Below are 13,124 nucleotides of genomic sequence, written 5' to 3'. Positions count from 1 at the left end.
GTTCTTGCTCTTTGCTGCTGCACATCTCAGCTGGTGCGAGAAAAGGGAAGCGAAATGGATGGGGCTGACTTCTCGCTTTCCTCATGCACGGAAGGAGCCACCCAGAGCTGCCCTGGGACGGGAGGAGGCCAAGCCCCATCCCTGCTGCCTCCCCATGGACAGCAGCGAGGAGGAGAGGGAAGAAGCTTCGAGGGAACCCCTCGATTAGTGCGGAGGGAGTTCCCCCCGCGGCTCCAGGACCGTGTCCCGAGCAGGTTTTGAGCACGGCGATGCTGATCCCGGTTCCATAGATACCGATGCCATGACAACCCTGACATCATCCCTGCTCCGGACGGGAGCTGCAGGGAAAGGCGCAGCCAGGAGGAGCCCGCCCGCCCTGCTGGCACGGGGCTGTGGGGCTGGGGGCTTCTCCCGGCCCCAGCACAGCTGCCCTGCCCCCTGCAGCCCCGTTCCCCTGGCAGGGACCGTGTCACTGCCTCGGCACACTGGGTACCTGGGGGGCAGGTGTGTCACACCCCTCACGCACAGGATGCAGCCACAGAGCCAAGGATTCCCAGGTGCTGGATCCTGTCTCCAGCTCCTTCTGGCCTTTTGCTGCTTTGTCAGTCTGTTCTTTCTGGCAGGTTGGAACCAGGATTTAACTGTTGAAGCTCACAACGATGCCACGCAGTTTTTCTCAATTACAGGTGAGTCATCATCTCTCCAGGTCTATTTCTGACTCCCAGCAGGAAAAGCAGAATTCAGCCCTTCATTCCTCAATGTCACCAGCTCAGGAACCAGCACATTTTTCTAGGCAAAACCAAAATGGCCATGAAGAAAATGACAGGTTGGTCCCTCCTGCTTTCTGCTGGCAGGATGGCTCGTGGAGCTGGCCAGGGATAGGATCCCAGTGCCAAGAGCATCACTGCCAGCTCATCCCTGAATTGCAGGTCAGGAACAAAGACCAAATTAACTTGAAGGGATTACCCAAGGTGGGATTTTCAACCAGCTTCAGCAGCTGTTTAGAAGCAGCTGTTTCAGCAGCCTCAAAAATCCGTTTCATGCTTTGGGCAGAAACCATCCCAAACCCATCAGCCCAGAGTTCATGGGATGGCACAGGCTGCCCTGCTCCTCCAGGGAGGCAGAGTGTCCCAGGGATGCTGCACAGGGAATCAGCTGGACCTCTGGGCTCTGCTCCTGGTTTTCTGGTTATGCTGGGGAAACCACTTCTGTCTCTCTCTTTCTAATGTGTCTTGCCCAGTTCATCTCTCCCAGCTGGAATTTTTGGACAATGCAAAGCACAAGGGAGCAGAGCAGTGCTTGAATCTTTGAGGTGTTACCCTAGAACAAACCATGACCATTTCCAGACAGGTATGGGCTTTATACCCTTCCAGGCATGACCGTGGTGCACTGAAACCTCTGCTCCTAAATTTGTCCTTTCTTTGGGGTTCATCCCTCCAAAGACTGTGTGCAGTGTTTATACAACCATTGCCCACATCTTGGGGTGCCAGTTTTCTCCCCCTGCACCAGCTCAGACAGAGCACAGGAGGTATCTCCAGCCCACATACAAACTGTCTTTCTGTCTCGCTTCCTATTGCTGCAGATCAACAGATACACAGAGCCAGCCAATAGTGGGGAAGGATTTTGAACCTTCCACATTTTCCCCATCAAATGGAGAACAGCAGCATTTGGAAATGGCACTTCCCAGAGCGTTTGTTCCGTTTGAACAAGTTTTGTCTCTATTTACCATTCCCACTGGATTTCAGGGACAGGGAACAAGGACAGGAAGCAAACAGAGCAGCACGCAGACAACTGCCCAAGAGCTGCCCCTATCTTTATTTTCCATGAGTTTAATTAAAGGTAGTGGAAAACCTGTATTTGCTTTCTGCTTCTTCTGGTCAAGCCAACTTCTTACCTTTGTCTCTATCACAAAAAAACCTATCAGGTTTTCTCAGGGCTAAGTATGTGGACATGACAACCTGGAGGAGACAAGATGTGGAGCTTTCTCCTTCAAAACCTGTTCCAGTCAGCCTGAGCCACTCAGCCAAGGGCTGAGTACCCTTTAGGTACTGGGAGGAGCTTCTCTTCTCCAGGCTGAACACCCCCAGCCCTCCCAGCCTGGCTCCAGGGCAGAGGGGCTCAGCCCTGGGAGCAGAGACCTCAACAGATCCACGTCCTCCTTGTATGTGGGGAATATACAAGGACTGAAAGCTCCAGATGGGAAAAGCAACGTGAAACCGCCTTGTTCTGGGAGCAGCTGCCCCAGTGTGTGTTTGGAGTGAAGCAATCCCAGTGTGCAGGACACAGCTTGGCTGCAGAGCCTGGACAAGGGAGCTGTGCAGGCTCTGGACACGGATTCCAGTCACCGACTTCAGCAGCTCCCCGCGGTCTGAGCCGGCCCTGGCACGGGCGTGGGTGGGAAAACAGCTTGTCCTTCACATTCCCCGGGCAGCAGGCTTGAAGCAGCACTTTGAGAGATGTTTCATTGTTGCTCTGAAATGCTTTGCTTGCCCTGCATTAGAGCTTGGCTGATGCTGCTTTCGGCCATCAAACGAGAAAATGAAAATGAGAGTTGATGGGAGTATTGAGAAGAGCTTAGAAGCCATAGGGCCCAGGGGCAGGGAGAATGGGCTTCCTGATGAGCACTACCTTAGCCCACTGGCACTAGAAAGCTCTTCATGCTTTCCACACTAAGAGATCCAAAAATATCTGGAAGATCATTTATTAGCTGTTACTCCTCTGCTTGTGAAACATTTCTCAGGTGGGATTCAGCACTTACTGTATGTGGATAAACCCAGGATAGGTGTGCCAGAAAAAACTGCGGAAAACTTTGCTGACTGAAATCACCGAGGGAAGGCTGGGATAACAGAGCTCAGTGAGCTGGTGCAGTGCTGGTTTTGAACAGGGGAGCTGGTATCTCAGTGCTTGAGTAAAACCCAAACTGAACCCAACCCCAGAGGGTTTCAAAACTCCTCTCAGCGGGGCAGCCGTGGCCTCAACGGCTCAGGAGGGAACTCAGCCTCTGCTCCTCCAAATACCTCACAGCATGGAAATTTTGGGGCTGTTGGCAAACCAGAAGCTAATCTGATTCAGCCACTGCTCCCCACACTGGGGGAGCTTGAAAAAGGGGAACAAGGTCTTTGCTGTCCCAAACTGGCCTCCCTAGGAGCACACTGTGCTGGGACGTGCCCGCCAACAGCTGACACTGGTGCCTGTCACCTGCAGCTGTGGCACAGGTGAGCAGAGCTGACAGGTACAGGGACAAGGGGCAGCTCAAGCCATACTGGACGTGAAGAGCATCCACAGCTACATCAAGCTTTGCTGCCAAAATTCACTGAAAATAATAAGAGCTTTGTTTCTTAACTGAACACAACCCCAACAGGTCCTCAGATTCACGAGCAGGATGCAACCTGGTGGAAAAGAGATTTGTGAGATGGATGGAGATGGGAGATTTTAGAAGTGTGAATGCTCTCAGGCCCAGGCTTGTGCAGCACAGACACATTAAAACACCCTCTCTGAAAGAGATTTTCATCTAAACAGGAAATACAGGCGAAGACTGCCCTAACAGCCATTTTTACCCCCCGTATGCAGAAGTGAAAGTGTGGCTGCAGAAGATAAAGTGACTTACCTGGTGTCTAGCAAGAAGCTTATGACTAAAAAAGAACTGAATTTTGATCTCGAGAGCCTCCAGCCACGTGCTCTGGCCACAAAGGCATTGTCTTTTATACCTTGTATATCTTTCACACCATCTAAGAAGCAGAACATGAGGCACAGTCACAGAATCCACTTTCTATTTATTTTTTATGCACACCTGGATGGAAAAAGCATGGAAAGCCCAGCTTTGCCTGACCATATTCACAATTCACAGGGCAAGTCTCCATCCAGCAGTGGGACTTGAGCTTAGAACTAAAGCTTGGTGTTCTGGGAAACATGGAAGGTTTTAGGGGCTGCATGAAATACCTGGTGGGACAGACATTAAATTAACTGGAAACAGTGTTTTATTCTGCTTCCAAGTGCAGATTTTAGCTGCTGGTAGAGGAATAACATATCCCTCACTTTGGTAATTACACAAGAGGCTTGCACACTCGTTTGAAACGTAACTGAGGGCACCAAAATCTCCTCCCAAAGTGACAGGAAAGAGACTAGGATGAGGTAAAAACATTTGGTATCAGGAGCAGTCTTGTTCCAGAGATGGGTAAGAGGTGGAAAAGTCAAGGAAGTGCAAGGAAATGCAAAGAAGTGCAAGAAAATACATGGCAACACAAGGAAATACATGGCAATTCATCCTCTGTTGCCCTCTGCTGTTGGCTTTGGTCGCATGTGGAGGGGATTTTCCCGGTAGCTCTCCGTGGGAAGCACACTGCAGCCAGGAACAGAAGCCAAGGAGAATCACGGGATGTGCTGGATGGGAGGGAAAGCTGGGACCAGGAGGGAAAGCTGGGACCAGGACGGGGCTTCTGGATTTGGAGTGCTCGGGATGAAAATCATCAGCCTGCACTAGCACAGCACATGGGAGTGGAGGGCACCTTTCCATGGGAAGCAAGGGCAGAACTGGGCAGGTCCCAGTGCCAGGGTGCCAGCCCATGCCAGGTGCTGAGCCCAGAGAAATGCCAGCAGAACTTTCTGGGCTGGATCAGCCACCCCTCACCAGGACTGTCACATGCCAAGGGGAACACAGCTCGGCAAAGGCTGGTGTGGCTCGTCAGACTGGAAGCTGGATGGTCCCTGTGGGTTCCTTCTGACTGAGGATATTCTGTGATTCTACTTGTGGAAATCTTAACAGCAGTAACAAATATTCAGAAAGGACAGAAAAATCAGCTCCATCTGGATTGGTTTGGGGTTTTTTTACATGCATCAGCACAGAGAAGGGTACCAAACCCCACTGATCCTCAGCAAACAGCCTTTGTTCACAGTTTTGCAGAAGATGCCAACTACCATCACCCCTCAGCTCCCTGCACTGGGATTAACACCTGAACTGAGGGTTGGCCAGCCTGGAACCAGGACCTGGTGTTCATCAACACTTCCCTGTGGGACGGACCCAGAGCAGTGCCCCAGCTGGTCCCAAGGCTGACCCTCGCCCCCTTGGATTACAATTTAACTGATTTGTCTCTGAGCCATTATTTGTGGTTTGCTTTCCATGTTTTATTACTTTTCCCATTACCCTACAAAATGAAGAGTTGACTTTACATCACCTTGTTGGCTGTGCTTAAGCCTGACTTCAAATAATGCTGGACAGCTCCTCTCCATCCTTCAGACAAAACCCTGAGCTGCCATTCCAGGAACGGAATAAAACCCCAACAAAATCAGGGCTTAGAGGGAGAGGAAAGAAAAACCCTAAAACATCCAAACCCTTCCCTCTCTAAGCCTGCAAAACTCCAACAGGAAGAATCTCCCACACTGCCTGGAACAGACTTAAGCAGAAGACACGAGAAAACAAAGCAACTCTTGGGAATCCTTCTGTAAACAGGAGCCTGTGTACACCCAACGCACTGCAAAGGAACAGCTAATCCCTGGAAAAATGTCAAAGGCACAGTGCTGCTTCTGCCAGCATCTGCAAGCCTGCCTGCCAGCCATGGAACAGATGATTCCCCCAGGGCTCCCTGCTCTTTGCTTTTGGGGAGGGAATAAAAATAAAAATAAAATAAAAAAGAAGGAAGAGAAGCACGGTTTGGATGTAAACCAGCCCATGAAAACAGAGGAATTTGGGAAGCTGCAAGGTTGGTCAGGTTCCTGTCACACAGCAGCAGCTCTTGAGCAAGGTCCCACAAGCTCCTCGGGCAGCACCTGCTCCTGACTCTGCTCTTCCTCACGAGCTGCTCCTTCCAGGAAATGGGATTGCAAACCTTGCCCTTCAGTGATGCCACCCTGCTCCAAACCAGCAAGAGCTGAACTACTCCCAACTCTAACGCTGCCCCTCATGCTGTCAGCAAGTCAAAAAAATCACTGGCATCCCATAAAATTCCCACTGTTCCCCATAAAAAAGCAAATTCTGACCTGACAGGACCTGCTGTACAAATTCCTGCATTGTTGTAGGGCCAACAGAGAACTGCATCAATTCAACAGCACAGGAGGAAAGGAGCAGGAGCAGCCCCACCTTGTCTATCAATCCACACAGAATCACACCATTTACCTGAGCCACCAAACTACAATATACACATATATAACTATATACATATCTTGTTTTGTATTTGTAACAGTAGCACATTGGCATGCAGAGGTTAGACCCACCAGCACAGCTTGACCCCTCTTACTAAGATCCCATGCAGTCGGAGTGAGCCAGGAGTGAACTCAGTTGCTTTATTATTTTTACATCAACAGGAAATACAATTTGAATACAGAAATTTTTAAAACTAGGTTTAATCAAGTGCAATTAGTAGAGAATTCACAATTTTCTGTATATGAGTATGAGGACTTCCAATGGAAATTCCTTACCCAAGACTAAAACTTGTGGTAGAAACGAGCAGCAGAACAAATCCCCCCAGTCCTCATGTGGTCAAGCCCACAGAGGTGAGGATATGCCTGAGAAACAACTACATCAGAGCTCTTCTGCCAAGCCAAAAACATGAGAGAACAAAGTGCAAGCACAGATTTTATCAAATGGCCACTTGGTAAAGAAAGAAACTGCCCTAAAAGCATCCTGGCCACAGCTGGTGGCCTCATTTTTAGGCAGGATTTGCTAAAGACACAGACTCAGCTTGAAGGCTGTTCCCAAGCCCTGCCAGGACAGGACAGGCTTTTCCTCCTGCACTGCACCACCACCTCCCTGAAGCACACAAAGTGACCAGAATGTGTTGGATACACCCTCACCTCCCCCTCGGCACTCAGGGAGGGGACAGGTGTGCTGGGAGGCTCCCGTGTCCCTGCTGGTCCCTGAGCCTGGCCAGCACATCCCAGGACTGGCACAGGGCAGTGCAACTCCCCAGCCTGCTCCCCATGCAGATGAAGGTGACAAAGGATGGGACAGATGTTTCACCAACCTGCTCATTTACACTGAAACAAACGAGGGAGAAATCTCATCATCTGCTCCGTGGGCGAGGACATTGTCACACAGAACAGTGCAGGGCAGATTGGAATGGAAGAACACAGAATTCCTGCTTTAGCACAACCAAACCCACAGGGAGATGCCTGCCCACACCCCCAGCTGCTAAAAGTGTCCTGACAGAACTGAATCAGCTGGGTCCAACCAGCAAAAAATGGAGGGCTGCCCTTTTGTTGGTCCTCTAGTGGATCCCAATGGTCTTTCTTTTGGGGGCTGAGTTATTACCAAAGACAAAACCCAAGAGCTGGGGTTTGTTTGCTTTAAGAACCTCAACATGCTGATGGGGAAACTGTCTGAGCACTTTTAACAGCCTGAGTGACACCTTCAATCACACTCTTCATGCAGTACCTCGTTATCAGCTCATTTGGGTTTGTGTTTAGAAATGTTACGACATAAAAAGTTCAGAAATCATTAGTCCATAAAAGTCCCACATTCATTTAACAGACCTGGCTTGAAAGGACTTGACTGTGCCACAAAATACTACAATGTGTTTCCAAAGGTGTTCCTGGTTCTCTAACCACTAAGGAGCCCCACACAGTGGTGTGAGGACCAAAGGCTCAGATAAGAGGTGCCTCTGCTCTAATTACAGCAGCACCATTAACCTTTCCTGTCAGAACTTATCAAAAAAAAACAAGGGTAAATTCACAGGTGTGTTGTAGGGCACAACACAAGGAAGCTCAATAAAACAGGCAAGAAAACCTCAGCAGGAAGCAGAGAAAGAAAAAAAACCTGTTGCTGTCACAAAGTTTGTGCAAACCTCTCCCAGCCAGGAGTGCAGGAAGGGATGAGATCACCACCTACATGAAGAATGTGAAATGATTTTGACTCTGTTTTGTCCTCTGACGTGTTAAGTTGAAATACAAAACCGAACTGAGAAATCTGGGCTCCATATTTCAGTGTTTAAATTAAATGTACCTGCCCTCAGGACTTTTACCAAAGGAACTGGACACAAGAGTAACAACAAATGTTGGAAATGCTGGAAAGAGAAATCCAGGGGTACAGACTTGGCACAAAACCCAGCATGAGTTTTCTCTTTCAGAACAGAAATAAAAGTGACAATTAATCAGATGCATTTTCTAAAACATTCAAGCAATACCTGTGGAGAACACCAGTGTTCAGGGAAAATAAATTCTAGCCACAGAAACAAGCAAATGCCCCCAAAATCAGGAAATGTCATCATGAAATGAGTTTGTCAGTGACCCAGTGTCAGAGGTTTCTGGCAGCCTCAACCCCTCAGGTACCATTACTTATCAAAATATCATTGGGCTAGGATTTTCAATTCTCCTTTTGGCATTGGTTCAGCTCTGAATCAGTCCCACACAAACAGAGTTATTGACTCCCACCGTCCCTGCAGCAACTCCACAGGGACTGCACTGCTCTGCTGGATTCCCAGAGCAATCCCTGCGGGTTAGTCACAGCTCCCATCCTTCCAGCCATCCTTCCAGCGCTCATCCACACGGGAGCAGTCGAATTCCGACTTGCCCAGCTTCCTGTTCACTTCGTTGTGCAGCTGACACAGCCACTGGGAGAAGTTTTTCCTGTTGCTCGTGTCGGGTTGGTTTGTCCGTAATCTGCAAACAGGGAATGGGAAACAGATTATTGGAAACTTCTGAGAAAGAAGCTGAGAGCAGCAGAAAACCTCATAACGGAATCCCAGAATGGTTTGGGTTGGAATGGACTTTAAAGATCATCTCATCCCAAGCCCCTGCCACGGGCAGGGACACCTACCAAATCAAACACCTCAGCCCATTTCAGTCCTTGCCTCCACTACTCAGATTGCCAAGACAGGGAATTTTAGAGGGTAGAAGGACACCTGTCTCCTGAAAACCAGATTATCCCAGTCTAATTCCATAACTGTTCACAAGTCCATTTTGAACCAGAAAACTCCAAAATTGCCTCAGGAAGGCCTTGGAGGCAGCACAGAACCCAACAGCACGAGGACAGGTGTTTGTTTTTTGAGTGAGTGCATCTGTGATTGATGCAATAATGGAAGAAACCAGTTCAGGTAGCTACAAACCCCAAGTGCAGGAAGAGCTACTGATATGCAAACTAGCTGCTGCAGCCCAGCACTCCTGGTAAGCCCCTCCAGCACAAAGAGCTGCTGAGGCTACTCACCTTTCCCTCAGATCTTCAAAAAACCCACTGAGCAAACTCACCTTTCCCCCATATCCTGAAAAAACCTGCTGAGGCCACTCACCTGTCCTTCAGAGCCTCAAAAAAACCCACAGAGGAAACTCACCTTTCCCCAGACACTGAAAAAACCCTCTGAGGGTTTTCCCACTCACCTCTCCCTCAGGTCCTCTGCACAGTGCTTGCAGGGGTAGAACTTGGAGAAGAGGTTGATGAAGTCCCTCATCTCCTTCTGCTGTGCCCCGGAGGGCCGGTCAGGGTAGTAGGCAGCCATGGTGTGCAGGAAGGCCCAGGTGTTGCGGCCCAGCTGCTCGCTGTCCAGGGGACAGTCCGCACGGGACACCTTGTCCTCCTGCAGAGGGACAGAGGGGTGTGAGGGGACACCAGGGTGGGTGGTGAAACAGCCCTGTTGCACTGGGTGGAAAGGTGAGATGCGGGAACAAGTCCTTCACATCACTTCTGATGACATGGCAGAGCCCCCTCACACCTTTTGAGGGGACATGGCAAAGCCTCCCTCACACCTTCTGTGGGGACAAGGCAAAGACCCTTTCATGCCCTCAGGGGACATAGCAGAGCTCCCCTCACACCCTCAGCGGGGGCAATGGCAGAGCCCCCTCACCCCTAGGGAGAAGATGGGGACCCCCTTCCCATTCCCACCGAAGGGAACCCTGTCCCCGGCTCCTTCACACCCTGAAGGGAACGTGCAGCCTCGTCCCACTTGCGGGGGCAGGATGGAGGATGGAAGGAGCTCTGCCGGGACTGGGGGTCCCCAGGGGTTCCAAGGAGGGCCCCTGGCGCTCCTCACCGCGCTGACCGGGGCCACCTGCTTCTTCTGGTTGCGGAACCAGCTCTTAAAATCCGTGCAGGCTCGGCAGGGCTTCTTGGGTGTCTCTTCCGCCTCACCCTGCGCGACGGTGAAGGGGAAGGAGCCGCCGTCGGTGCCCGAGAAGGGCGCGTACTCCCGACCCGCACGGCCCTCGCTGGGCGCCGCCATGTTGGCGCCGCGGTGCAGGATGGGCCGGGGCGGCGCCATTCCCGCCCAGGCGGTGTGAGGGGGCTGGGACCCGGCACGCGCCCAAGTGCCATTTCTGGTGTTTTTTTTACCGAAAAACAGCAGCAAACTCTGTGTTTAAGTTTTGTGTGTGGGGAAAACACGACACTCACGTCTGTGCATCCTCGATTTTCGCTTCACATTGCCCTTGGGGTGTGGTAGAGCTGTGCTCACCTACACAGCAGGTGGCTGAAGGGGGTCTCCCTCTGCTTCCACTCTGTGTGAGGGGCTCGGCCATGATCCCCCCGAGGGTGTGAGGGGGCTCGACGATGATCCCCCCGAGGGTGTTACGGGGCTCTGCCATGATCCCGCCTGAGGGTGTGAGGGACTCTGCCATGATTCCTGCCCGAGGGTGTGAGGGGCCTCTGCCATATCCCTTCAGTGCGTGTCAAAGAGCAGTTCCCCTCCTATGGCCCTCCCAAAAGAGCACAATAGTACATATAAATATGTGTTTCTATGGGGTCTGGAGCATCTCTGTGACGGGGAGAGACTGTGGGAGCTGGGCCTGGTCAGTGTGGAGAAGGGAAGGCTGAGAGGGGATCCCATCAATTCATACAAATCCCTCCCAGGGGTGTCAGAGGATGGTGCCAGACTCTGTTCAGTGACAGGATGAGGAGCAGTGCCCAGAAACTAAAACACAACAAGTTCCACCTGACAGGAGGAAGAACCTTTTTCATGAGAGAGGAAAGAGCAGAGCCCTGACATGGCAGAGCCCTGAACAGCTGCCCAGGGAGGGTGTGGAGCCTCCCTCAGGAGATATCCCAAACCCACCCGGACACGTCCCTGTGTCACCTGCTCCAGGTGACCCTGCCTGGCCAGGGGCTGCACTGGATGATCTGTTCCTACCTCCAGTGTTCTGGGATTCCGGGATGTGGTAGAGCCCATGGCACACAGCAGCTCTCCTTCGTGCCGGCAGTGCTGACAGGCCCCTCAGCCTTATCTCCAGCAGACTCATACAATGAGGGGGGCGATTTTATGGACAAACAAGTGGATAACTCCATTCAACTCATGCTCCTTTATAGCAACACGCCCATATGAAGTTCTCCATGTTTTTAACACCTGTCATATGCTTGTAAATCCATACCGAGGGAGGATTTTCCTCTTTCTGGGAGTGCTGGCATGTGTCACACCAGGGCGGGCACTGCCTGGGAGTGGCTGGGCCCTGGGGGTGATGGAGAGGCAGACCTGGTCTCAGGGCCTTGGTCTTGAGAGGACATTTTGCATTTTTTCTTTTATTCCCAGAGAGACACAGGCTTGTGAGCACATGAGGGTGGTGACCTGGGCAACTGTCCAGCCTGGCATCAGACTTTGGAGCTTGCTCTTTCACCCTTTGGAAATGTTAATTAGCTGTGGCCTTACAAAATCCTTAATAGAGGTCAGAGAGTGAAAACTTGGAGAGCAGCACAGACTCATCCTTCTTTTTGACTCGATTCTGTCATGCTCTTAAAGGTTTGGGAGCCACAAGTCTCCTACCATGAACAATGTGAATTTTGTATCCACTTCAACTTTTCTCCTGTTCATCACCTGTAGGTCAAGTGAAAAATATGATTATTTTCATTAATGCAAACAAATGTATGTCTAGGATGGAGCTGGACCAAATGTCACCTTATATAAAAATATATATATATATATATGTGTGATTTATTTAACACAGTGTAGGGTAAAATGTGTATTAGAAAAAGCATAATTTTAGGGAAATACCTCAAAGACTTGCCCTGAAAAATACTTCAACACTTGGTGTGTTTCATGTGGAAATGGCTGAGCTGTTCCTGCTCTGTGGAGCACTGAGCTGATGGTCTGGATCTCCATCTTGGGGTGTCTATTTACAGTGCTCCTTTATTTTTATTTATTTGCAATTTCTTGGGAATAGTTATTTGCTGATTTTTGTGAGGGAGGGAGAAGACACGTGAGTAACTGGTATTAACTGCTGGAATGGCTTTGTTTAAAGTTGTAGACAACCATAAAGATAAATTTCACACACAAAGGAAAGATCAACTAGGGACAGCAACATTTTTATGTCTGTTTTCCTTGCCCACCAATAAATGTTTTAACTGATGCTCATGACCTCATTAATTTTTGTAAAGTCAGGAAAAAAGAGAGTGAGATACTGAGGGACTTTCCTCTAGAGCTTTATTGTTTGGTCTTCAAGCAATTAAACAGCTGCAGAGATGTTTCCAAGTCACAGCAATCTCCTGGTTTGGCCGTTAGCAGACTTTGCTTCCTTGATTGTGATTTAATTTATGGATTCAGTTAAAACATCAGTATTTTTATTGAAAATGAAAAGCCTTGAAGGAGGCTGTTGGTTACAGAGATTTGTGCTCCACATTGCTCCCCTTGCCCATTTCCTGCTCAGCTCTAGGAGCAGAGCTGGCTCTTTAGGAAAAGGTTCTCCCAACATTCTCCCCTTGCCTTCAGGTCCAGCGTCAGTTTGGATTTCAAAGTTTAAAAAATGGAGAAATGCTCCAATTCAAGTCAGAGCAAGGAAATTTGCTTTACTGTCTCTAATTGAATCCAAGGGCAGAGCCAAATTATTTCCATTCAAAGGAAGGAATGTGGTGCAGAGCCGAGGAAGGATGAGGGAACATTCCCTCCTGCTCTCCTTTGGACAGAAGGAGGGCAAAGGACTTCAACAGGAAGTCTCCTTCAGTAGAAGAGGTTTTCCTCAGGTAACAGTTGCTATGTTTGGACTCATTAAGAATCAAACATAAATGAAAGGACAATTCCATCCACATTGCTCTTGTCCCACCAGGCTTTTGAGTGAAGATTGGATCTGGTTTTCCCTGAAGGGGCCGAGGAACACAAGTTGCTGTCTTTGCTTTGAAATACAGGTGGACTTTTAACCAGAGCTCCTGGTGCTGCTGGAATCCCCAGGAGAGTTAAGGCTTTGCATACTCTGCTCCTCGATGGCCGTGGGGAATGAGGAAA

General features: G+C 49.9%; 1 protein-coding gene across 1 annotated transcript; it reads right to left on the bottom strand.

Moving 5' to 3' along the window:
• Nucleotides 1–6,262: 6,262 nt before the first annotated feature.
• On the bottom strand, nucleotides 6,263–10,181 carry GFER (growth factor, augmenter of liver regeneration). Its single transcript, XM_050980254.1, has 3 exons — nucleotides 9,954–10,181; nucleotides 9,304–9,500; nucleotides 6,263–8,589 (listed from the first exon to the last, which is right to left on the bottom strand). The coding sequence occupies exons 1-3, from the start codon at nucleotides 10,179–10,181 to the stop codon at nucleotides 8,427–8,429; spliced, it is 588 nt and encodes a 195-aa protein (XP_050836211.1). The 3' UTR covers nucleotides 6,263–8,426.
• Nucleotides 10,182–13,124: the final 2,943 nt, after the last annotated feature.

This window comes from Serinus canaria, chromosome 14 (assembly GCF_022539315.1).
Source record: "Serinus canaria isolate serCan28SL12 chromosome 14, serCan2020, whole genome shotgun sequence".
Lineage (NCBI taxonomy): Eukaryota > Metazoa > Chordata > Aves > Passeriformes > Fringillidae > Serinus > Serinus canaria.
The sequence above is the reverse complement of the archived record's forward strand: the minus strand, read 5'-3'. Positions and strand labels throughout refer to the sequence as shown.